The sequence below is a fragment of the Rana temporaria genome, chromosome 4, assembly GCF_905171775.1.
Source record: "Rana temporaria chromosome 4, aRanTem1.1, whole genome shotgun sequence".
Lineage (NCBI taxonomy): Eukaryota > Metazoa > Chordata > Amphibia > Anura > Ranidae > Rana > Rana temporaria.
Genome location: NC_053492.1, coordinates 254,756,786 through 254,784,726, shown reverse-complemented (window position 1 = coordinate 254,784,726; position 27,941 = coordinate 254,756,786). Strand labels below are relative to the sequence as shown.

The window sequence follows — 27,941 nt, the reverse complement described above, 5'->3', positions numbered from 1 at the left end:
TGTAGCCACCAAGATATCACATTGCTAACTGTCAGTAACACTTTTATGTATAACGTTTCACACTGCCTAGCAGATCAATCTTTCTGGAGCCCTTATTGTTGCTAAGTATTGTGTACTTAACCTTAAATCTGTATACCTAGAACTAAACTGCCAGCGGACAAAGCTGGCAGTTTGGTGTACTCCTAAAAAAATGGCAAAACTGTCTTTCAGATTTCCAGTCAAGAGCCTCAGAGAGTCTTATGTGACTTGTGTGTCTTTGACCGTGTGTGTATCTGATTCTTTTACTGTAGGAGGGCACAAGAGTAGTGATCCTGTCAATGTAGGAGGACAGAAGAGTAGTGGTCTAGGAGAAGAAAATACAAATCTGGCCTTGCAAACACTTTTCAGTTGACCTGTAGTGATCTACGACAAAGTACAACAGTTTGCAGCATTACTAATCAGAAAGTAGAGCTTGCATATGTCAGGGGCAAATGTTAAACCCAAGATCCATATATAATTACAACTTGTGTATATAGATATATATATATATTGTGAGGGATTAGCTCGTGGGGATCACCTTTTCTGAAATCACAGTCTGTAAGCAGGCACTTTCTTTTAAGTCTGGCGGATGCCAGATTTTATTTATAAACGGTTTGCAGATTAAAATAAACAAAACAATAAATTAAATCCTTGCCGTCCGGCGCTAAACTAAACAAACAGGATCTCCTCTCTATACAGTGTGGGGCTAGTCCCTGACACCCACAAAACATGTAGTAAAGCAAACCTTTTCAGTCCAGCACTCAGCGCTCCCCTCACTCAGGTCCCTTCCTGAGTTTCAAGCCAGAGCCCTGTTGTGCTCTCTTCCTGGACATTTAAAGTCCAGCTGATTGTGGACTCCAGTGGACCCAAACATCCGGACCGGAATCCTAGCCAGGCCCAGAGGCTGTAAAACCCGGAATGGATTCCGGTTCAGTCTCTCATAATGGAACGTATGCGAGGTGAAATGTACCTATGATCATGTATCGCACCTCGCATACTGTCACAATATATATATATATATATATATATATATATATATATATATATATATATATATATATATATATATACACAGGCTTTTTAAAACATTAACAGTAATAGCATTTACACTAAACTGATTTGTTTTATAATTATTTATGAAAAATTTAAAAATATACGTCCCCCTTTAAAATGTAAAGGAAAAAGTAAAGTGCAGTAATTGCAAGTAGTTGGATGTAATCTTTCATTGTTATGTTGTTTCATTTTCTTAACCAAACTCTGTACTGTAATTTAATGACATATAACTTTTCCTCTTAAATTCATACTGCCTACATGCTATTCCATGAAAAACCAAGAGTACTTGTTGAGATACAAAAAAAAAGGGAACTTAATGTCTTGCATCTTTTTACTGTTGAATTGTCAGCATACACATAACCAGCTTAGCATATGATTATATTTTAATATAATAAGCATAACTTTTTTCCTGTTGAGGCTTAATGTCACATTAAACTCTTTTAATTGGATTTACAACATGGATTAGCTCATCATCCTATTTTTCACACTTTTCATTGCTTTATTTTTCAAACGCACAAGCGTAAAGGCTTTATAATATGTATTCTACTTTCTCGTATTGTGCTTGAAGTAATATTTTTCTAATTTTTGTATACTTTCCAACTTCTAGATTGGACAACTGGTCTTCAAAGGAGTGAAACGACTGAACCGGATCCAGTCAATAGTTTTTGAGACTGCTTACAACACCAATGAAAATATGCTTATCTGTGCACCAACCGGTGCAGGCAAAACGAACATTGCGATGCTAACGGTCTTGCATGAAATCCACCAAAATATTCAACAAGGTGTCATTAAAAAGGATGCATTTAAGGTATTTGTTTATTTTAACAAAGACTGGTCTGTGCTAGTAATGTACATGTTATTTATACAGAGAATTGGAAATCTTAGAGACCCTTTAATTGGCATACTCTTAAGGTAAAGCCAAAATAAACTGGCGAGTAACTTATGCTGTTTACTGTAAGACCTCATTCCCATAGTTGCTGATATCTATAGCCTGTGCATGAGTTCCTTGTTTATGAGGTTTCAGTCGCCACATTCTGCATGCAGGCAGCCCTTTCATGTCTATTGGGACAGAGCGACTGTACATATTTTCAGATTTTTGATAGCCATGTGGGTGCAGCCGCATAAACAAGACACTTATTCACAGGCTACAGGTATAAGTGTCTGTCTGAATAATGCCTAGTACACAATACATAATATGCAGTCATTATCTGTTACTAAACAGCATACCTACTATACAAGTGTATTTGGTGAAAAATACCAGATGGTATGTGGGAGCAAGGAGGAATTTATTTCCATTTCGTCTCCTAACATGTCAGAGGAAGACAACTTAAAGTGGATGTAAACCCCTATCATCTGTGCCCAGTCTTGCCACACAGAGTTAATCCAGCGCTGAGCAATCCTCTTTTAATGTTCAGTGAAAATTAACAGAATTCCAGATAAAAACTTGCCACATTATAAAGTCCGTTTCTCTGTTCTTGCTTTGTGTTACAGGTTATTTACATATCTAGAGCTTGGACATGTTTATCATATGTTATGTTATGTTTATCATAATATGAGGTGATCCAAAGTTCATTGTATTTTACCAGGATATGTAAATAACCTGTAACACAAAGCACAAACAGAGAAACGGACCTTATAATTTGGCAAGTTTTTATCTGGAATTCTGTTAATTTTCACTGAACATTAAAAGAGGATTGCTCAGCGCTGGATTAACTCAGTGTGGCAAGACTTTTTGTGGTTTACATCCACTTTAAAGGCGTTGCAATGTCATTAAAATAAAATAAATCATCCAAACCTTTTTTTAACCTTTTTTGAAAAAAAAAGGAATTTAAATAACTGAAGCAGGATAGACACCCTGCTACAACTTAAGAGACTTCTTGGCTAATGTTGTACTCTTGTTAATAAATCATTTGCTTAGGTGCTCTGTTGTATGTGTATGATGGACGGCATGCATTATCAATACAAAATCGCGTACTCCATTTGTAGGTAGATCAAAAAGTTGTACGATGATGATTCAGGAATGCTTGTATCTTTTGTATAACTTTTTTATATTGCATTTTAATTGATAGGAGACTTCAAATGTGGTATACGATTCTTTTTTTATTAGTAAATAATAGCAACTTTTCAAGGGCATTAGTCAGTCCTAATTCATATAAAGAATGCTGCTTGATTTTGCTCATTACTATAATAGCAATCCTTATTTGTGTCCTGAAAATCTTATTACCCATGTGAACAAGCTATGAAAATGCATTTAGCTTTGATGCAGAACCAATTTTCAAAGTGATGAGGCTATATAAACAAAATCCATTGTCCTCTAAAGAGCTGCACACTTATCCAGCAAAGCTAACAACTTATCATATATCACTATTAAGATTTTTCACTGTAAGTGCTTGGAATCATATTTCACAATAAATTTAGATTTGTACTGGTTGCTTTGGGACAAATGACATTGTGATTTTTGCTCGTTTATCAGCTTGGTGTTCCTTTTTGTACAGATTGTGTATGTAGCACCTATGAAGGCCTTGGCAGCCGAGATGACAAATTACTTCAGCAAGCGTCTAGAGCCATTGGGTGTCACAGTGAAAGAGCTGACTGGTGACATGCAGTTGTCAAAAGGTGAAATTTTACGGACTCAGGTAAGTTCAGCTAAGGTGAAATGTATGAGTTTTGCTTTGCGCTTTCAATTTTTCACCTTGGCTTTGTGTATCTTGTCTATTGAGCTTGTATTACAATTTATGATTAAGATGGGTTACAGGCTAATACAGCCTAGCTTTTGAGATGAAGTAGTTGGTAAGCTACTCTGTCATGATAACGTTTACAATCTTTAACTTAATTAAGTGATCTTTATTATATTGTCTCTAAGATTTGTTAACTTCTTTGAACCTTTGATACCCTAACATATGCACAGACTTATTGTCCCCTGTCATGAAAACATATGTAGCTTATATGACCTTATATCAGAGCAGTCTTTATTCACATAGTTTACAGCAGCTTGCTGTTTTGTCTGCAGTTTTGTTTTTATATCTCCTAATTTAATGTTTTATTATTAATTAATGAACCTCTACAAAATTACCTTTGAGAATTTAAATAATTGAATTCTGGATCAACCAAGTTCACCGGTTAGCAAAGTCAAAGGAGTCAAGTTCAAGCTAAATTATTTCCAAGCAAAAGCTGTCTGGCTTTAGTTATTTCCTTTTTGAAAACTGACTGCAAAGGCAAGTGCAGCTTGTTAGTAAACCTTTTGGTTAAAGCAAAGTACAAAAGCAAACCTTGACACATTTTGAGAATTCTGTCAAGCTTTTTATTAATGCATTGTGTTTTAGGTTTTTAACAGTGTGGTCTTTTGTGATTTTAAAGTAGATCTGTTGTTTAAAAAAGGTACTACCACAATGTCCCTTTACATATCAGTGACTTAAGAGGGTTGTAAAGGCAGATGGTTTTTCATCTTCATGCATTCTATGCATGAAGATAAAAAGCATTCTGTGTGCAGCAGCTCCAGGCCCTAATACTTACCTGAGGTTCATCTCTATCGGGCAATGTCCACGAGTACTTCGGCCGTCCGGGACTCTCCCTCCTTATTGGCTGAGACATAGCAGTGGCACCATTGGCACCCACTGCTGTCAATCAAAGTCAGTTAGCCAATCAGGAGAGAGAGGCTCAGGGCTGCAGCTCGGTGCCACCATAACGAGTTTGCCAGGAGGGAGGGGGAACGGCGAAGAGGAGGATCTGAGCTGCCCTGTGCAAAACCAACTGCACATAGGAGGTAAGTATAACATGTTTATTATTTAAAAAAATAAATAATAATAATAAAAAAAAAGAAAAAATAATAATAATAATAAAAAAAAAGACTTTACAATTACTCTAACAAAAAATAAAATCTACTGTGTGCACCCTGTGAGTCCTTAAACATTGTATTAGAAAAAAATAAATCTTTATTTTTGTTACAAGAAGACAAGCCAGTTGTTTGAGGTGACCAGTTTGTATCTTTGTGGTAACTGATTCCCTTAAAGCGGTGGTTCACCCTGCAGAACAACTTTTTAGCATAAAATTAGGCATAGTAGCGCGAGCTACAGTATGCCTGTCTTAATTTTTTTATCCCCGTACTCACTGTGTAATCGTACATAGAAGATTCCGACTGCCCGTGGGGAATGGGCGTTCCTTTCAAGAGGGAGGGTGATTGACGGCCGGCTCTGGCACGTCACGCTCCCCGAAGACAGCCGGAGTAGGTCTCTGCTCTTCACGGCGCCTGCGCACAGACTATGCGCAGGCGCCGTGAAGAGCCAAGCCTATTTCGGCTATTTCCGGAGAAGCGTGACGCGCCAGAGCTGAACGTCAATCACCTTCCGTCTGGATTGGAACGCCCATTCCCCGTGGGCAGTCGGAATCTTCTATGTACGATTACACAGTGAGTACGGGGATACAAAAATTAAGACAGGCATACTGTAGCTCGCGCTACTATGCCTAATTTTATGCTAGAAGAAAAATTTTTTTTTTTTTTATTTATAGGGTGAACCCCCGCTTTAAAAGAAAAGAAAAAAAGTATTTAAAAAAAAAAATGGAGGATAAATGTAATGTCCTCTTTATTTTGGTTTCACATTTGGGATCTTGAAGCTAAAAAAAAAAAAAAAGGATATATTCCACAATAGTCACAAAGGATATAAATCCACTTTGGGTGCATCAAATACATTTGCAAACCCTGTTATTACTTGGTAAAAATAGCAATGACATCATCACTTTGCTGTACATAGTTTGCACAGAGTAGCGCTGTGGGAGGGACCCTGCAAGCCCCACCCAATACAGGCTGCCTGCAGAAAACTAAAGGGATGAGGTGGATACAAGACCATTCACCCTGCGCAAGGAAGATACAAAATGATGCATACACATGTACAAAGGACACCCCTCAGGGATTTTAAAGCAGCTCAACGCAAATGCCAATTTATTTATGTACAGTCGAAAAAAGGACACAGGTACACAAATTCAATGTAACAATTAATGATACAAAACACGTGCGCGTGTGTGTGTGTGTGATATATATATATATATATATATATATATATATATATATATATATATATATAACCCTAGACTTAAATATACAACACACAGTAGCTGCCTGTGTTTAGTAAGCAATCTGGGGGGATCTCATAGTGCGTCCCAACATGTTACAGAATAAATCCTCCATCAAGGGATTTAGGGGTACAGATAAATGTACAATACATGGAGTAAAAATTAGCATAGAAAAAAAATCAATTAACTATATTAACCACTTAAGGACCAGCTCCTGTACATATACGTCGGGACTTTAAAGATGGATATCTCGGTAACGACGGTAGCTGCTGTCACAACTGAGATATCCATCTGTTCAGTGGCCGGACCTGTTTACGATAATGATGGTTTCTGCGGCGGATTCGCCACAAGATCACCGTTATCGGCGGCAAGAGAGGGGCCTGCGCCCTCCGCCGCTTTCCGGAACCGTTGGTAGCGGCGGAGGCGATCGGGTCCGGTTGGGTATGGATACGAGTGAGGGCAAGATGGCCCCCACCCGTCTCCATACCATAGCAGGGCGGAAGCAACGTCAAAATGTCACTTCCGCCCGTACGTCTTAAAGGGACAATTTATTTTTGATTTTTATTGCATTTAAGCCCAAATATGAGATCCGAGGTCTTTTTGACCCCAGATCTCATATTTAAGAGGACCTGTCATGTTTTTTTTCTATTACAAGGGATGTTTACATTCCTTGTAATAGGAATAAAAGTGACTTTTTTTTTTTTTTTTAGTTTTAAAATCAATAACGTAAAGTAAAATGAATAAGAACATTTTTTTTTTAAAGCGCACCGTACCGACAAGCTCACGCGCAGAAGCAAACGCATACATGAGCAGTGCCCGCATATGAAAATGGTGTTCAAACCACACATGTGAGGTATCGCCACGATCGTTAGAGCAAGAGCAATAATCCTAGCTCTAGACATCCTCTATAACTCAAAACATGCAACCTGTAGAATATTTTAAACATCGCCTATGGAGATTTTTAAGGGTAAAAGTTTGACATATCCTTTGTCATAATTACTATTGTCATTGAAAGTAAAAGTAAATCCCAAATTGTGGGTTGTCCCCAGAAAAGTAACAGAGGGGAAATCTTCCAATAGGAACACTTTTTCTGGTGACCTGGGGGTCCCCAAGGAATTGCCTTAAATTGCAGGAATTTCCTCTCACTTCCTGTTTGGCTGAGGAACAGGAAGTAAAGGGAAATCTCTGCAATGGGACAAAGAGGGCAAAAGAAAATTTGACAGGGGTTATAACCCTCCCTTGCTCTATCCAAAATGGAAAAATGCTAGTGATGCAAAAGCGGATAAACATACACTTGTATATGGTTAAAAAATCCTAAAGAAATATGGTTAAAAAATCCTAAAGAAATTGCCTTCAAATGGGGCTCTGGTAGAACATCTCCTGGACAAAGGGGGGTGTGTGTCAGCGTGTGGTCACCCTACATGTCCACAAGGGCCCAGAAAGGCAGGCCGAAGCCCCAATGGAATGGGGTGAACCAAAGGATCAGGAGGAGGGGATGGATGATTGGTCTAGAAATGACAAAGTAAACCATTACAAATATAAATATAAGGGGAGGTATTGGGCAAGCAGTGTAAGGAACAGAAAAACAGGTGAAGGAGGTAAGAGCCAGTTGGGAAGGGTAATAGAACTGACCTGTACACTGCAAAAGATGTAAGTGCATCATGACCTGTTCCCAGCTGTGTCCCAAATGGAGGGGACTTAGATGTATGACTGGGATCGGTATATATATGCTCACAACATCCTGGGTAATTAAATACATCCTGTGCATGTGGGACCTACCTCCCGCTGATGTGGCTGTTGGCCTGCATGGATGTCCAGCCAATCCAACCAGAGTGGTGGGCAGGCACAGGTTTGGGCAGCCCCCCCCCCAGTGTTATGACGTTGCGGCACCCTCCTGTCGTCAGGTGGGATAATGTCACGTGGCGCTGTTCACCCTGCACAAAAAGAGAGCATGCGTGGACTGCCCTTTATTACAGTAAGCTCCTGCACAAAGACAACGTTTCACACTGGATTACAGCACAGATCTGGAAGAATACACAAAGCACACCAAGATTCAAGAGCAAATACAAATGCTTCTTGTGGTTAGACAATGTTTGCTTATGCTGGAGTTTAGCTTTAATTTATCTTACCTTTGTGTATTGTTGTTTTGTCTTGTCTTGTCATTAAATTGTATTTTGTTGCAACACATACAGATATACCCCAAAATCGTGTATTTTTTTTGGTTATGTTTAGAGATTGGTACAAATGAATACTATTGCAGAATGGCCTGGCTACAGTGGAGTCTGCAAAACAATACAGTCGCTTGTGCTGCATGCAGTAGGCTGTGCTGTCTTCCAGTCTATATGGTTCTCTTTTGCGTCTGGAAAGAAAGAAAAACGAGCCTAACTTATCTCAGCCATGCATGAGCATCCTCGTATTTTTGTCACTGAATATAAGGTGTTCCCTGATTGGCCAAGGTGAAGAGGTGGACAGATGACACCACAGTCTTCACCTCAGCCAATCAGCCTACCTGTGCCGCTGTTGGAAAGAGTGAAATTTACTTGCTGTCTAAGTGACAGCTGTCACCAGGTGAATGAGAGGAAACTTCACCAACATGACCCGGGCAACAATTAACGTGTCTTTGGGAGCATGTGTTTGAACAGATGACGAAGAGATAGCAACTGAGAGGCAGTCCCCCTGTTATGTTATAAACACATTTTTACTGTTCCCCGCCACATCTCCCCCCACTATCCAGAGGTAATATGAGATGCCACCTTTGAATTTGCATAAGGTTTGAACCATTTTACCCTAATTTTGATACTTGTCTTACAGTAACCCATTCTTTTCATGTGGATGTTAGCATGGTAGAGCTGTTGTACTCCTAACCTCCTGGATGTTGCGTTAAGGCAGTCCTTTTATGAAAACCTCTTCTTAGAGAAAATCCATATATTATTTCTGGTTTCCCATGTTCTCTCCATGTCGAGCATTGTCATCCATGATCTATTATAGCTTAAGTCTCTGTGCTGTGTGTAGTAGAATTTCCTATATCTTTAATCTGGCAAGGGAATTGCACTTGCCAGTCAATAAAACATTCTGCATTACCCAGCTGCCAGATGTTTAAGTTTTTTTACTACGTCTATATTCCTGTTTATGTTGTTGGTATAGGTATTATATTATTTACTGTCCTATGCGGTGATGGGCTAAAGGGTTTTACACGTGGATGTAACAGTTCCCTTCATTCTGTGTTTCATAGACAGACCTATGTGATGATCTATATAAAGTTATTGGGGGAAATATATTTTGTTTCCACTGTTTGACAGAAGAAAATTTAAACTGTCAATAAAACACAGCCACTAGATTGAGAGTTCAGAGAGTATTTGCTGTGCCCACTGAGATGTGTACACACATCTTGGAAAGAGCTGTTATATTGGCAGCAGATCTAATTTCTACAAGCCAAATACATAAAACATCTTAATAAACAGCAGTACTATAGATGCCTTAGGTGACCAGACTGAGAAGTAAGCATTGGAAATTCATGTAGATGTGCATGTTGTAAAGCCGTTCATCATGTACAAGAATCTTTCAATGAATCTTTATTTTTGCTTCAAGCTGTGAAGAAATGCCTCCAATTTCTGGATTACTGCCATTTACAAACCTCAACTCAAATGCACTACATTTTACTTGTAATAAAATGAACAAATAACAGTTCCATATGCTGTTTAGTTGTTGTTGTGTTTGAAGGGTAAGCGTGGTTAGCTTTATAAGGCCAAAACCTTTAAACACACAAACATATTTGTGCCTTAACCCTAGCTCAGTGCTAATAGGCACACCTCACAAAATGTCAGTCTCTTACAGAGCAAAATATGGTGTGACTGTTTGGTTAAACTGTTATTGTAGATTTGACTTCATTTCGTCTCTTAAAAATGACAAGCAAATGTTTTTTATGGAAAGTTGCTTATTATATATTCTGTGCATGAGCCTACTTAAGGGGAAAACATGGAAGTGAATAAACCTAGGCAATTGTGGTATATTCTACTTATACTTTTTTTTTCTTTAACCACTTAACCACTTACCCCCCGGACCATATTGCTGCCCAAAGACCAGAGTACTTTTTGCGATTCGGGACTGCGTCGCTTTAACAGACAATTGCGCGGTCGTGCGACGTGGCTCCCAAACAAAATTGGCGTCCCTTTTTTCCCACAAATAGAGCTTTCTTTTGGTGGTATTTGATCACCTCTGCGTTTTTTATTTTTTGCGCTATAAACAAAAATAGAACGACAATTTTGAAAAAAATGAATATTTTTTACTTTTTGCTGTAATAAATATCCCCCAAAAATATATAAAAAAACATTTTTTTTCCTCAGTTTAGGCCGATACGTATTCTTCTACATATTTTTCGTAAAAAAATCGCAATAAGCGTTTATTGATTGGTTTGCGCAAAAGTTATAGCGTTTACAAAATAGGGGGTATTTTTATGGCATTTTTATTAATATTTTTTTTTACTAGTAATGGCGGCGATCAGCAATTTTTTTCGGTATTGCGACATTATGGCGGACACTTCGGACATTTTTGACACATTTTTGGCACCATTGGCATTTTTATAGCGATCAGTGCTATAAAAATGCATTAGATTACTATAAAAATGCCACTGGCAGTGAAGGGGTTAACACTAGGGGGCGGGGAAGGGGTTAAGTATGCCTGGGTGTGTTCTTACTGTGGGGGGGGGGGGGTGGCCTCACTAGGGGAAACACTGATCTTCTGTTCATACAGTGTATGAACAGAAAATCAGCATTTCCCCTGCTGACAGGAACGAGAGCTGTGTGTTTACACACACAGCTCCCGTTCCCCGCTCTGTACCGAGCGATCGCGTGTGCCCGGCGGCGATCGCGCCCGCCGGGCACACGCACGGGAGTCGGGGGCGAGCTGGGGGCGCGCACGTGCGCCCCTAGTGGCGGCTAAAAGGCAGGACGTCCATTTACGTGGTCTCGCCTAGGAGAGCCACCTTGTGGACGTATAATGACGGTGCGGCGACGGCAAGTGGTTAAGGACCGCCTCCTGCACATATACGTCAGCAGAATGGCACGGCTGGGCACATGTACGTACAGGTACGTCCTGTACATGTACCCAGCCGTGGGTCGCGGGCGCCCTCCCGCGACCCGGTCTGAAGCTCCGGGACCGCGGGACCCGATCGCCGCTGGGGTCCCGCGATCGGTCCCCGGAGCTGAAGAACAGGGAGAGCCGCGTGTAAACACGGCTTCCCCGTTCTTCACTGTGGTCGCTGCATCGATCGTGTCATCCCTTTTTATAGGGGGACACAATTGATGACATCACTCCTAGAGCCACACCCCCTACAGTTGTAAACACATACTAGGTGAAACATAACTCCTTCAGCGCCCCCTGTGGTTAACTCCCAAACTGCAACTGTCATTTCCACAGTAAACAATGCATTTTTTGCTGGTCCCAAAAATTTGTCAAAATTGTCCAAAGTGTCCGCCATAATGTCACAGTCACGAAAAAATTTGCTGATCGCCGCCATTAGTAGTAAAAAAAAAATATTTATAAAAATGCAATAAAACTATCCCCTATTTTGTAAACGCTATAAATTTTGCACAAACCAACCGATAAACGCTTATTGCGATTTTTTTTTTAACAAAAATATGTAGAAGAATACGTATCGGCCTAAACTGAGGAAAAAAAAATATTTTTATATATTTTCGGGGGATATTTATTATAGAAAAAAGTAAAAAATATTGAATTTTTTTAAAAATTGTCGCTCTATTTTTGTTTATAGCGCAAAAAATAAAAACCGCAGAGGTGATCAAATACCACCAACAGAAAGCTCTATTTGTGGGAAAAAAAGGATGCCAATTTTGTTAGGGAGCCACGTCGCACGACCGTGCAATTGTCAGTTAAAGCGACGCAGTCCCGAATCGCAAAAAGGGGCAAGGTCCTTTAGCTGCATTTTGTCTTTAAGTTAACCATGTCTTGGAACATTGCATGAGATATTCGTGTTTGCCAATTATGACATACAATTGATTTTGATGGTAATTTTAGTAAATCCTAGTTTAATTTTTTTTTCCAGCTTATAAACTAAATGGTAATCCAGCCAATTTATTAGGACATGGATGTGCAGTTTAAAGTGGAACTTTACCCATAACAACTTGATAAAAAAATAAGGTTGTTTTTAGCAAGGAACATACATTCCACGTGAATAATTATGCTACCAAAATGAGTGTGTGCTGTAAATTGCTTCCATCATTGCTTCTATATCTTTTTGCTGCAAGCTGCCATTTTGCTGAGTCCCAGAGCCCCTGAACAGCAGTAAATCATAAAGCAAAACTAAACCCGTCGATCAGTTTAAAATAATGGTTACATTCCTGGAATGCTGGGATTGCTAACTGTCACCTCGACCAAATTGTCAAACCATCAAATGACTAAAAAAGTGTAAAAATGATATTCACGCTTAGAAACTAAAACAAAACAGCAGCTGTGCACCATTACCCAGATACCAGGCACAAACAATATGTAAATAATAAGTGCAGTGCTAAAAATATACTTGCATTATATAACAGGTACAAAGATTACTAAAGTGCATTTAGTACAATCAATTGTGTATGAACAATATAGAAAATCAACAGCAAAATATTGCATAGAAAGAAATATGCAAAAATAAAACGTACTAATTAAAGTGCAAAATTGTGCAAAATCTAAAATCCAGCTAGAGATTAATTTCAAGCACAAACACCAGTGCAATATACAAAAAGGGTGCAGGTCTCTGCAAAAGATCATATGGGACTAAAGTCCATGTGTAAAATCCATTGCTAAAATGTGTTGAAATGATGAGCAAACACCCAGCTGTGCAACTCCCATAACCAAAGTAATAAATGGAGGCTAACCAGAAAGCCTGCGGGCCCCCCTTACTCAGGGAAGTCAGTCATACAGTGCTTGACTGGATCTCTGATCTACTGAAGAAAAGCCCAGGTGCTCTCTCAGGTGTCCTTAATTGGTATCCTTAATTGATATCCTTGATATGTGTCCTTAATTGGTAAACCAGAAGGCTCTCAACAGACCAGGTAGCAGTGGCAAAAACCAGCAGTAGATCAGCTAACTGAAGTATATATGGAACAAAAAACTCCACATAGTGTGATATTGTATCAGCTTCGAATTTAATAAAAAGTAATGCACTTACATCAAATTAGTAGAATGCAGGTAGATGGATAGATAAATCCAAACAAATCCCTAGTAAATGGCCAAATAGCGTTTGCACATGCAGAGTAGCGTGTGTACGTATCAGTCCCAAAATGACTGGTGTCATAACTGATCACATGTGCAGCACCATGGCTTGCAAATCAAACAGAAGCAGCTTGCTTGCATATAAAGAAAGGATGGTTTCATTTTGATTCCTAAGGCTGTCAGCAGATCCGCCTCTACAAATTCAGCAGTGCCTAAAAAGTAGAGAGCAACTGGGAATGTGCAGAGCAGGGTGAGACGTGTATTAGTACTTTAAACAGTATTGGCAATTATTTTTTGTTTTTTACATAGCTATACCTGCAAAAGGGGCCAGCTTGAAATTATCTAGCAGGACCTAATTTTCTGACTAAAGTTTCCCCTCTCCGCTGCTCTCCTGTCCTATTGTTCAGGTTGTGGGGAGTGATTATTATTATTATTATTATTATTATTATTATACAGGTTTTATATAGCGCCAACAGTTTGCGCAGCACTTAACAAAATAAAGGCAGGCAATACAGTTACATTACCATTTGGTACACGAGGAATCAGAGGGCCCTGCTCATTAGAGCTTACAATCTTATAAGGGAGGGTCAATTGATACAAAAGGTAATAGCTGTGGGGGATGAGCTGATAGAGGAAGTAAAACACCGTTGGTTAGAAGCAGGATAGGCTTCTTTAAAGAGAAGAGTTTTCAAGGATCGTCTAAATATGAATAGATTAGGGGACAGTCGGACAGATTGGGGTAGGGAGTTCCAAAGGATGGGAGAAGCTCTGGAGAAATCCTGGAGGCAAGCATGGGAGGAAGTGACAAGGGAGCTAGAGAGCAGGAGGTCATGGGAGGACCGAAGAGAGCAGCTTGGTTGGTATTTTGGGACTAGGTTAGTGATGTAGATGAGGGCAGAATTGTGGATGGGTTTGTAAATTATTGTTAGTACTTTGAATTTTATTTGTTGGTTGAGTGGAAGCCAGTGGAGGGATTGGCAGAGAGGGGTGGAGGACACTGAATGGTTGGTAAGGTGGATGAGTCTTGTAGCTGCATTCATGATGGACTGAAGGGGGGATAGTCTTTGTAAAGGTAATCCAATGAGGAGGGAATTGTAGTAGTCAAGACGAGAGATGAACAGGGAGTGAATTAGAAAAATATTGTGGAGGCTAAAGAGGCATGATTTTGACAGGGATTGGATGTGGGCCTGAAAGGACAGTTCAGAGTCTAAGGTTACCCCTAGCACCCTGGCATGTGGGGACGGACTGATAGATGTGCCAGTGATTTTGATAGAGAAGTCAGGGGAAGGGGAACGTGGGGGAGGAAATATTAAAAGCTCAGTTTTAGATAGATTCAGTTTGAGGAAGTGGTTTGACATCCAGGCTCCCAGGCTGAGCGATGTTCCTGTTTTACTGCCATCGGGAGCACCAATGCAGTGGAATTACTACAACCGTAACAGCCAATGAAGTTGGTGTCTCCGCTCATGCAGAAGCCTTAGCTCTTTAGACATCAGTCCAAACAAACCTTATAGGAGATGACCCAGAACCAACAGTGAAGGTAAGGCAGTATGGTGTGTTCTTAGTGTTGTGACTCCTAAGGGAATCAAAGCAAAACTGAAGAGTTCTTTAAGGCGGGGGTCCCCAACCAGCCAAGAAGGCTGCCCTGTCACAAGTGCGGCCGGCTGGCGGGCAAGTGAGCAAGAGAGATGACATCTCTCACCACCCGCCCTGCATCAACACAGTTGTGCCCTCACAGCTGCAAAGGCTGCTTTGTTATATGCAGCCACGAGCAAAGATATGATATCATCTTTCACTGCCCGCCTTCACTCTGGGACCAAGCCAATATGCATGTGCCAGTTCACCCTCGGATGCTGTAACGTTGGAGAGGGACTGCCAGAAGCCTCTTTCTCTGCTGTCACTGTTGCCTGCCACCAAATTGCCTTTACATTTAAAAAGTGACAAGCTGCATCTGGTATTTTTTGATGGCAGACAACAGTTGGAAGATTCAGCTGGTTGCAGGATAGTGACACTGCACATCTGGTGGCAGGCGACGTGGCAAATGACAATCCGCATCTGGTGGCAGGCGACGTGGCAAGTAACAATCCACATCTGGTGGCAAGTGACAATCTGCATCTGGTGGCAGGCAACGTGGCAAGTGACAATCTACATCTGGTGGGAGGAAATGCACTTCAATCATCCTAACACCATAACAACTGTGCAGTGATGACTGAAACCCCAACACCAGCCATTGCCCCGACAAATTGCTTGCGAAAAACACATTAAGGCCTCTGTGTTTCATTATATGCTTTACACTCTCCTGATCAGAGATTTGAAGAGATCTGAAGAACAGGTTTAAGTGAATTTTCTTAGAGAGAAAATTACACTTTTCTAAATACACCTCTGCATTAAGAAAAATTGACGCATGTTCTGAATTTAATGTGATGTTCTAAATGCCTATATAAAAATGTTAATAATTTTCCCCTAGTCAGTCCTTGGCTTCAGCAGCATAATCTAGTGAAGCTGTCAGTAGTAACAGGGAGTTCAACTATGAGCATGATAATGAATATGTGTAATGAAGCAAATCATGAACACAGCACAAATATTAGGCAGATACATTTAGGAATGATTAAATCAGTTCACACTTAGTGATATTAAAGCCTTTTTTAAGCAGTTTCTACTTCTGAAATAGAGACTTACTGTGTACGCTGCTTCTTCCGGTTTTCAGCTTGTTTTCCTGCCATGACTTGGTTGGTTTCCTCAGGGCCTAGCCTAGCTTTTGGTTTCAGGGTGGCTCCTTTAACACATAGGCCCCGTACACATGGTCGGACAAAACCGATGAGAATGGTCCGACGGACCGTTTTCACCGGTTCACCTCTGAAGTGACCGTACGGACCATCAGTTCAAAATCCGATCGGGTCAGAACGCGGTGACGTAAAACACACGACGTGCTGAATAAAACAAAGTTCAATTCTTCCAAGCATGCGTCGACTTGATTCTGAGCATGCGTGGGTTTTGAACCGATGCTTTTCTGTACTAACCATCAGTTTGGTTCGATGGGGCAGCGGTCCATCGGTTCGGTTTTGAAGCATGTTTTAAAATTTTGGACTGAAGGAAAACAGACCGATAGCCTATACACACGGTCAGTTTGGTCCGATGAAAATGAACTTCGGTTCATTCTCATCGGACCAAACCGACCGTGTGTACGGGGCCTAAGGTTTCTGTGAAGCCATCCATGCATGCATGTTTTCAGCTGGCAGTGTGGACGAGTCACAGGAAAACATTGCCCCATCAACAAGCCACTCCATTTCCACCCTTCTTCTTGTCACTGACTAAAATTGGCTGGAGCATGCATTGTTTCTACTTCAGTGTGCATGTGAAGCACTCGGGGAGTGCGCTGCACTTATCCGGATGTTTTGGGAAGTGGTGGAATGAACCTGGAGTTGGCAGTGATGAACAGGGATAAGTTAGTGTTTGGCGCACCGGGGCATGTAAAAGTGATGAGACATGTTTTACTTTAATGCTTAGAATATATTAAGATAATATTGCTAAGCAGTTAGTACTACTTTAAAGTAGAATGATAGACAACATTGTTTTCTTCACTTTGCATAGAACAAGGCAAGGTTATAACCTCTGTCAGATTTTTTTTTTTTTTGACATCTGTGTCCTATTGCAGAGGTTTCACTTCCTGTCCCATAACCAAACCGGAAGTGAGAGGAAATCCCTGCAAATTAAGGGAATTCCTTGGGAACCCCCAGGTCACCAGAAATAGTGTTCCTATTGGAAGATTTCCCCTCTGTTACTTTTCTGGAGACAACCCAAAATTTGGGATTTACTTTTGCTTTCAATGATAATAGTAATTATGACAAAGGATATGTCAAACTTTTACCCTTACAAATCTCCATAGGCGATGTTTAAAATATTCTACAGGTTACATGTTTTGAGTTACAGAGGATGTGGCGATACCTCACATGTGTGGTTTGAACACCATTTTCATATGCGTTGAACCAGTTTCTGTTAATTACATAAAGTGGTATTTTCTTAAATACTGGTGCTTATGATTATAGAAAATGTCAATTCACACATATTACAAACATTGAATTGATTACTGCAGATGATTGTGCCAATGCTGGTACATTTGCACAACATATTTTCTTCTAAAAAAGACTTCAAAGTGTATCCAAAACATTTTTCCTCTGCGGAACAGCATTATGGCGAATACACAAGTAAGAGTTATACTGTCACCAGGCTCACACCTGCTTAATTATGCTTGGTGTTCTCAAGAGGATAGACGTCTCCTTCCTCTCTGTTACAGTATATTTTTCACTTGAATTGGAAGATATTTCTCACCATAAATGGCTTCTGAAAATCCTGAAAGTCTCTTCAGTTAGCCACCAAGCACAGCTTTTCCTAGTTCCTAGGATGAATTCCTTGGGCCCATTGTCAGACCCTACGCTGGTGCAGTGGGTCCTGGTTTCCTCCTGGTGCACGACAATGCCCGGCCTCATGTGGCGAGAGTATTCAGCCTGTTCCTGGAGGATGAATAAAGTGATACCATTGAATGACCCTCACACTCGCCTGACCTAAATTCAATAGAACACCTCAGTTTGCACCTCAGTGTGTGTGTGCAGGAGCTCAGTGATGCCCTGGTCCAGACCTGGGAGGAAATACCCCAGGCCACCTAACCACTTGCCAACTGCACTATAGCTAAATTATGGCCACAGCATTGCTGGACAGTTCTGGGAGGGCGTCCTATTATGTCCTCCCGCTACACATGCCCCCTGTAGTGCATGGGCGGCACACTCTGTGATAGCTGTGTCCTTAGGACAATCACAGCTGATCACGATTTAAACACAAGCCAATTATTGTCATTCCTTTTCTCATACTGACGGTGAGAGGAGAAGAGACCCGATAACTGTCTAGTGAGAAAGGGATGACATCTACACTGATAATCATGGCACGGATTATCAGTGCAGTCCCACCAGTGTTGCCAATCATTGCCCACCAGTGTTGCTAATCGGTACCTCCTCATCAGTGCCCACCAGTGCAAGCCTCATCTGCACGCAGGGAAAAATTACCTGTTTGCAAAATGTTATGACAAACTATGAAAACATATTTTTTTCGTTTATTTTGCCAAACATAAAAAAAGAAAAAGAAACCAGCGGTGATTAAATACCACGAAAAGAAAGCTCTATTTGTGTGGAAAGAAAATATCTAAAAATTTCATAAGGATACAGTGTAGCATGACTGCGCAAATGTAATTCAAAGTGTGACCACGCTGAAAGCTGAAAATTGGCCTGGGCAAGAAGGTGCCCAGTAGGCAAGTGGGTAAAGCTGTAAATGATTTTGTCAAGTCTTAAGCAGTGTAAAGAAAATGATTATCCTTAGACAGCTCTCCCAGAAGATGCTGACTCTGCATGCAAGTGGGAAAGTGCCAAAAACAGAATCTCAAGACAGTTGAAATTGTATTCAGACTCTAGTATAAAAAAAAAATAAAGTGCATTTTAGGGGCTCAAATGGTATCTCATCAGGTACTGGTAAATAATTGTATACTGGACTGATTCAATAGTAGGGATCTGGAGAGACCCTATTAATTACCCCTCAGAATACATCCAGTTTTATCTGTCCAATACACACTTCTTTCAACAGTACAAAGCCCTGATTAAGTGTGACTGTTTAAACTCCTGAATTGTGTTGGATTTTTATGATACACGAATCTGAATAACATGAAATATGAACTTTGTTTTTCTTTTGTGCTTTTTTTTTTTTTTAATGCACGCCCAGTCCTTACATGAGCTAAAAAAAACCTGCTTTGGATTCTCTTACAACTATATCCAAAAACAAAACACAACAAAACATAGGGGGTTATTTATGAAAGGCAAATCCACTTTGCACTACAACTGCAAACTACAAGTGCAAAGTGCACTTGAAATTGCACTGAAGGTGCACTTGGAATTGCAGTCGCTGTAGATCTGAGGGGGACATGCAAGGAAAATAAAGTGAACTTTGCACTTGTAGTTTGCACTTGTAGTGCAAAGTAGATTTTCCTTTCGTAAATAACCCCCATTGTGTTGTTCTCTAAAGATTATATATTGTGTGTTTTCAATGACAGCTTATTGTTTTGCTTACATAAATTATACTGCATATAAACTGTTACATTTTTACATGCTTAATTATATTAGAGTCACACTATAGACAGCGTTTTGTCTCTTAGTGTAATTGCCTGCTCTCTGTCCTATTTTTATGATATTCAGCCACATAGCATGTACATTGTTTGCAATGTGTCTGCTGATTTATTTACTTGCATTTTTAGAACCAGTAGAAAAGCCTAACCTTTATGTAGCAGCACAATAGGGAAGCAGAGCCTGCATATGTGATGAAAATATATGGCTGCAATTCCTCATGAGTTCTCTGTAATTTCATGCACAATCGGCTCCAGAGAGGGGCAGTATATGAGGAGCAGCGGCAGGCTGTATTAATAGCAAATCTAAGGGCTGGTTCCCAATGGGAATCTCACAGGAACACGCTTTCTTGTGCGATTCACATGCAGTCCTGTGTGCTGCGATTTCAGCTTATTAATTTGAAATGGGCTGAAATCAACCAAATTAGTGACTTGTGACAGTAACAGGTGGTGACATGTGCTCTTTATGGAGAGATCGGGGGTCTAAAAGACCCCCAATCCCTCCTTTGCACTTCAAAGTATTCAGATCGGCGAAAACGGCGATTCTGAATACTGTGTATTTTTTTTAAGTCCGGCGCCATTGGCAGCCGAGTAAACCGTAAGTGACGTTGTGATGTTGCTTCTGTGTTTACAGTCAGGAGATTGGAACAAAGCCATTTGCGGCTTTGTTCCAGTCTGTGGCTGGGCGCCGGAAGAAGCGCATCGTGGATGGAGGCCCGGTCAGAGCCGTGGAGGCGGGGATGTCCCTGCCCACTCCTCCGGGATAACAACTGAGCGGCCTTTAGCTGCATCGGTTGTTATCATCAGAAAGCTGATCGCCTGCTCTAAACAATGGTGATGCCTGCAGCCGCGGGCATCATCCCGGTATAACCCCCGAAAGCTGAGGACGCATATCTGTGTTAAACATGTTTGTAAATGTGCATTCCTTCCATTTATTTCAATAGGCTGCGTCGCAGCAATAATGGACCAAAAATCATGCATGCATCGTTGCCATGCTAAGACCCCGAGAAAGTATATTGAGGTGCCATTCAGAATTGCACCAGTGTAACGCATTTTACCATGTGTTGCTGCCGCACATGGGCACGGGCATTTAATCTTTTACTATGCACCTTCCAGTTTACCTGTTCTAATATAATAAAACTTTTGATTATATGTAGGTATATTTCTGCTTTATTTGTTTGTTAAAATGGATTAGAATGCCAAACTGATGTGTATAAAAAATGCAGGTATGATATACAATTATTGTTTTTAAAACCTTGTCTTCAGAGTGTTTTTTTCTGGCTGTCAGTTGATTTGGCTTGTCTTTGTTCATGTAGTGTTGTTTTAGAAATCTCAGGGCGCTATGTAATCTCTAAGACAAAGGTTACAATACAGCGACACAATGGGACTAATTTAAAAATTCTTCTTTTCTCCTTAGCTTGACTGTTTCATAATACCCATTGCTAAGACATAAATTTTCTGGCTGAAAAGAGAAATAAAAGCCTACAGCACATTTTTCAGGGTTCAGCATTTCCCATGTAATATGTGAACAATCAGCCTGCCAGTATAGAGGAAAATGTTTTTTTCTAGGTTCGTGGATTTTTGCTACAGACCTTTGTTTATTAAAAAGGAACATATGGTAGTTTACAGCCAACTTATATGGCTTCCCTAGTTTTGAAACAAATCACACACGTAAGCAGACATAAGACATTTCACCACAACAACCTTACTATTTCATTTTGTGCTATTTGGTAAATTTCATTATACTCAGTTGAGTGAAGAGCTTTTACATTTTTTATGGCGTAGTGGCAGCATGCAAAATTGCCTTTGCAAAAATGGAATCTATTTTGTACTTTATGGGAGAAAGGTTCCCGACTCCCGTCTCATAATGCAATGGTCCGTGCATGTTTTATTCCCTTACAGGTATAAAATTGCTATGCAGCATTCAAGTAAGACACACTATTAACAAATGTAGCTTTTTCGTAATGCCAAACAAGACCATTTTCCATCCTAAGAAAATAAATCCTGCTATATTACTTTTTAGGAAATTATGCAGTGCAAAAAAGGAGGGGTGTTTTTTTTTTTTTTTGCGAGTTTAAAACGAAAAGACTGGAGCACAGCGTTTCCTATTAGGTGTTAATGTTACTGGGAAAGGTAATGCACAGTGGTTTTGTAATAGGGGTACAGTGACCTATGCTTTTTTTTCTATGGGCCTATAACTCTTCTTTTGTTACTTTGTATCACTAGGGAGTATTTGTGCCCTTTTCAAACTTTTATAATTATCTTAGTCATTTCTGCTGAATAGATTACATATAATCATGGGCCTTGATTTTTCTGACCAAGGACTTCAGTGTGTAGCATTTCAATGATACATAGAATATTTTGCCATACAACATCTGGTGAAAAATCATGTTGGCATAAAGTGGTAGAATTCTCTAAAGAGTAGCACTGTATTTTTTTTTTTTTTTTATCAGTTCAATGTTCTCTTCGCACAAAGACTGCTATAGTACTTCAAATGCTAATCCGATTCAGGCCTTCAGTGCTTCTTCTTCAATAAAGCATGACTTTCAGCTGACCTTCTGCTTACCCACATCTAAATGTGTTCATCTGAAGGGAAATCTCTTATAAAACCAGGATTAGAGTACTAAAACTTCTGGAATCTATATGCGGAGACATATTTTCCCTGTGTTTCCTGCCTTGCTTCTTTTTAGCATAATGAGTCTTTAATTTCCAGCATGCATAAAATAGCCATCTCATTTCCCCTTGAAATTACAGCCACTGTTTTTCCTAAAATATCATTTGTTTGAGCTAAGTTGAGGCTTTTTATATTCTCAGTGAAGCAAGATTGCTGAGCGGCCACCAGCATTTTCTTCAATACAGAGCTCAGATGAAAAGTATCTATGCGAGTTTTCTCTTGGCAGATTTTGTTTTCTGAGTTTATTGTGGCACTTCCTGCTGATCAACTTGTTAATCTGTTTTTAAGCCTTTTAGATGAAATTTCAATTACTTTTTACCTTCAGCCAGAAGAATTAGTGCATTCTTCTCCTTCATTAATATCTGGCTTAAACCGTTAATTAGTTCGCCATGTGGGTCCTAATGCTGACAGTTACAGGAGAGTTGCTTTCTTGTGTGTCCATATGGTTTTCACATAATCAGGAGACTGTGATAAAGCATCTATAGCAGCATGTAGCTACACTTGGTTTGGTTGAATGTTTCCAGGCTTGCTGACTTTTTACTGTTTTCCTGAGGGTTTATGTTGCAAATTTTGTGTACAGTGTACTACTGATACATTAAAATGTGTGTGAACCCTTACCTTGTAAAATACCAAATTTTGTACAAAGAATGACAGTAAGGCATAAGATTCAGTTAATCTCATAATAGTTATGTAGTACATGAACATTTAAAGATGGTGTACCTTCTAGTGAAAGCTTAGGACAAAAAGAAGGCAACACAATGTCCTGATTGGAATAGAATGCAGAAACCACTTTAGGTAAAAAAGATGTTTGAGGCCAAGAACCCTCATGCAAAGGCGAATTGATGGATTTGTCCTTAAGAGCAAGGCATTTTCTGCCTTCACCTGGAGAGTATCCTGGTCAGGTCCAGATATTCTAACCTCTGGGTTGGGAGCAATGCAAATTTCTGGAAAATGAGAACCCAGCCTAACCTCTCCAGAGTGCACACTGTGTGAGACACATTGTTCTCTAAGAGAGGAGCAGAGTGCTCTCTCACAAGTTGTCAATTTACCCTATAATAGGCATACGTTGGGTCCACAGGAGGCATAAAACCAGGGTCAGGACCTTGGTGAGGGCTGTGAATAGATTAAACAGCAGGGCCACAAATTGAAAATGGTGATTCCCCACCACAGACCTGAAACCTTTTAAAAAGAGGACGTGGAGGAAGTGGTAATTTCAAATTGGTGCGAGAAAATTTACAATACTTTTACGGATCTGAGAAATACTCTGACTGGGGTTCTAAAGGTACAGAATCCTCAAAGTAGGAGTCTTTTGCATCCCCACCTTTACCGAAATAAATTTGTCTCCCTTTGCTTCTTCATCTGCTGGTCCTTCCTCCAGTAACGGGGGGGGGGGGGGGATAATGCATCTGTTTGCAACCCAGGCAATCCAAACCAGCAATATCCTGGAAAGCTTCTGCTGTACCAGAATGTAGTGAATAATATGTTTGTTAATACAAATAAATAAAAACAGGAGAGTAAAGGAAAAAACCCACATCATAAAGAGGGAGAAAATAAATTGTCCTCCCCAACACTTTTGCTTTGCTTTCACTCTTCTGTCCAGTTCATCGCAAACCAGCTTGATGTGGTTTAAGTCTGGAGTCTCTGCTGGCCATTCCATGATTTGAAGCCTACCATCTTTTCCTTTTCTTCAAAGATAGTTCTGACAATCGCTGACTCTGGACCCTGCAAATATACCCCCAGACCATCAGGCTTCCCCCTTCATATTTGATGTCACACACACCAAGGAAGTGGAACAATCCTTTCACCAACTCAGCGGCATACAAAAACCCTGTGTGATGAACAGAATATCTAAAATTTTGATTTATTGGTCCTTAAGATCTTCCAGTCTTCAGTATTCCACTGGCGGTGCTTTATGGCCCAGACAAGCCTTTTTTTCTCTATTTTGCCATCCTAGCAATGGCTTTCTTTTATCCATTCAACATTTTAAACCTACAGCTTGAAGTCTTCTCTTCACAGTTGAAACTTAAATTTGCTTACATCAATAATTATTAAGCTGTGTTTGAATATGTTGTCCTGTGAGATACCTGTCACACAAGCTGTTAAATCTCAGAAACTTGTCATCTGATTGTGTTGTGACTTTGGGTCTGCCAGACCACCTCCTGTCAGTTTCCTCCAGTTTTCAAGTGCCTTATGATGGTGTAATTTCTCTAAAGGGAAGACCTACACTTTAAGGCTGCATTCACACCCGAGCATATCAAAGTTGCACGGTTTTACCACAGGTTTGCCACCATTTTGTATAGGTTACCAATGTAAAAAACTGAAAAACGCCTGTAATCTGCCCCAAAGAAGCTCATGTTAAGATGTTTTTCAAGCGTTTTGCTTCAAATGACAGGTGCCAATGAAATTAATGGGATTTTTCTTGTTGGGCGTTCCCCATGATTTTCAATGACTACCATTCATATTAGTATGACTTCAAGACAAAATCCATACCAGACCCTTATCCGAGCTCACGGCCTGGCAGGTCAGGAAAAGTGGTGGGTACAAGCGAATGCCCCCCTTCTGAACCATACCAGGCCACATGCCCTCAATATGGCACCCCAAAGCACCTTGTCCCCATGTTAATGAGAACAAGGGGCTCTTCCCGACAACCCTGGACGTTGGTTGGCAGGGTCTGCAGGCGGGGAGCTTATCGCAATCCCAGCCCCCCGCCCTATGTGAATTAGTATGGGGTACATTGCACCCCTACCCATTCGCCTAAAAAAAAGTGTCAAAAATAAAACACAGTACACATGTTTTTGAATTAATTTATTAGGCAGCTCTGTTGTCTCTTCTGACTTCCTCTCCCCTTTCCGTCTCTTCTCCCTCTTCTGGAGAGCGTCTTCTGTCTCCTCTGCTGATGTCTTCTGCCTCTGCTGGTTCTTTTCCCCTCTCCGGGTCTTCCCCGCTCTCCACTGATGTCTTCTAGCCCTCTCCGGTTCTTCTTTCTCTGTCCGCTGTCTTCTGCCTCTGCCGGGTCTTCTCCACTGTCTTCTCACTCTTTTGCTGGGTCTTCTCCCTCTGTTCTTCTTCCGATGTTGACACAACACTCTGTCCCGCTTTAATTCTGGGTGCGAGGTGTGCCACTACGTATATTGGCATGGGGTGAGGTTACAATTGACATCATCATGATGACGTCACTGCCCGGGGCATGGTGGGTGGTGCTGTCATAAGGGGCAGGCCTCCAGCGACCCCGTCCCATGCCAATATAAGTAGTGGTGCGCCTAGTATTAGAGCGGGAAAGAGCGTTGTGTCAACATCGGAGGGCACTTGCACGTCCCCACCCCCTTTTCTGACCTGCTGGGCAGGGGGTGTGCTCAGATAAGGGTCTGGTATAATTTTGGGGATGGGTATGGGGTTCCTCTTAAAATCCATACCAAACCGAAGAGTCTAGTATACTCCTGGAGGGGGGAACCCATACCAACATTTTTTACATTGTGCGTGGAGTTCCCCCTAAAAATTCATACCAGACAAAGTCAGATCTCTGTTCATTGAAGTCAAATGCATGTCGGACTTCAGGTCACAGGACAACGTTGGACCCACACTCATACGACTGTCATGTCGTACAAGTGTGAAATGGGCCTAAAGGTTACTGTATAAAGGTCTGTGGGTCTTTCTCTATTAAATACCCCTTTCCCGCCTTTTTGAGAGCATTATACTACTTCCTGCAGTACGATACTTTCCAACTATAACATAAGAGTTTTAACAATGTAGAATAATATAGACATAGAGCTTGTAAGTAATCAACAAAAGTTGTGACACCTATAGGAATTGTTAGCTTAAACTTTCAAGGCTTAATTTTATTATATTTGAATATAGACACCAGGCATAATTCTTTCTTACATAAACTCTTATTTATTTTATCTCTTTATTTATTTTTTTCCATTCTGACTTTTATATTCCTTTTTATCCTTCGTTAGTTTTAATGTCACTTCTGCGTCTTCATATTTTTTCTGTTACCTCCTCTTGCTCATTTATTGGCCTCACTTTTACTTTTTTTTCCTCCTCGTTTTGACTTTTATCTCTTTTGTCCAATACCAAAGCAGTTCCCTAAGTCTGTGAAGTCTGCATCAGTCTGACTGTGTGAAGGGAGATGAAATTGGTGGCAAGTGTTTATTTTGCGCTACAGACAGTTTATGATGTTTATGTAGGTATAACTACCAGCATGTTCTCTTCCTAGGTGGCAGAACAAGTTGAGATATTGGAATTCATAAGCAAGTGCAGCATTCATTGACTTTTGAATGATCTTGAATACAAGTCTCAAGTGCACATACATATATCAATGGATATTTTTCCATCAGTAAAGATATTTAGCAGGATTTGACTACTGACATTATTTCTATTCTCCAGCGACCTGTTTGGTGTGGCAATGACATGCAAATGCTCTGGCTTATCCATTTTTAAGCTACAAATGAGAGATTTAGTTCACATAGAGGACTCATAAAATATGTATTAACTGTTCATTGCATCTTAAGTCCACAGCTGATAATACACTGAGAACATTGTGACTGTTTTCAGTTTCTAAACAGTTTTGTCCTTTTGCTTTTTTATTCCATTTGTTATGGAACTAGTGCATATTTAAATTGTATATGCTCATTTCTGAGTGTTGTCCTAAATACAAATTTGATATTATGAATGTGTCTGTATTTGGTAAAAAAAAAAAAGTTGAAGTGTCTTAAAACCCAATATACTCTTTTAGTTTTAAATATGGTAGTAAGGGGCAATAATCTCTGTCAAATTGTCACCAGGACAGGAAAATAGAGTACATCTTCCGATAGGGACATATATTATGGTGAAAATGTCTAAGACAGCACTTCCTACCATTTGGAGATATTTCCTCTCACTTCTGGTTGTGTTTACAGTCATAAATGGCAAAAAAATAATATGGGTTCCAAACATTCTCTGCTGTATCCAAATGAAGAAAAAAATGTTTTTTGCTTTACATATTTTTAATACTTCTACATTTATTTTTGCTGACTGCCTAAAAATGCTGCATATCCCCGATCATATCCCCTGTGTATTTCTGTAGGTCAGCAGGATGGACAGATTCGGGGACCCCTCTTAGTTTGACATTATTCCTCCTCGAACGATCTTCGAGGTCTGCAAGCTTTGCTTTGATTCAATCCGTGTCATCCGATTGGTCTTTGTATGCGTCTATCAGATCGTTTACTGTGGAGGCACATTCATCCATCTTGTGCTCAATGTGTTGCACTCTCTCTCCCATGCCTTGCATCTCAGAGGAAAGGCCCTTGATCATAGCTGATATATTCAGCATTAGGGAAGATTGTAGGGAAAGGAGCATGTCCTTCATAGTTGTGTCTAGAACCGGCTGGCCTGATGTGGGGTAATGCACAATGGAGGATGTCAGATTTAGGCCTACCTGGTCTGGGGTGGATGGAGTCGCTCCCCGTGTTTAAGGCCTGTGCCCCCGGATACATCCGCATCCGCGCTTTTGCTGGGTTATGGGACGTAGGGCTGTGCGGGAGCTGTTCACTGGCAGTGAGTGGTGTGATCCCTTCCTCCCACGACCCCGGATTGTCGTCTGGGAGGTCTGTGTACGCCAATGAGGCCTGTGCCTGTTCTCCTCCGGCGCTATCTTGCCACTGCGCTCCCTCCATTGCTGACATAGTGAAGAAAATCATCAGCTTTTTGGAGTAACCTCCTTTCGTTTGCGGGACTGCATCAAGCAGACTCCCCCAGTTGCATAGAGGTTTGGATGGGCTT

The 27,941-nt window shown here is 40.5% G+C and overlaps 1 protein-coding gene across 3 annotated transcripts in view; it reads left to right on the top strand.

Annotated features, from left to right (window-relative positions):
- Positions 1–27,941, top strand: part of ASCC3 (activating signal cointegrator 1 complex subunit 3) — an 841,816-nt gene that overhangs the window by 169,845 nt on the left and 644,030 nt on the right. For all 3 annotated transcript variants that reach the window (XM_040350155.1, XM_040350157.1, XM_040350156.1), the window contains 2 exons: positions 1,679–1,879; positions 3,567–3,707. In XM_040350155.1, coding sequence (XP_040206089.1) covers positions 1,679–1,879; positions 3,567–3,707 — 342 coding nt within the window. The remainder of the gene's footprint in view (positions 1–1,678; positions 1,880–3,566; positions 3,708–27,941) is intronic.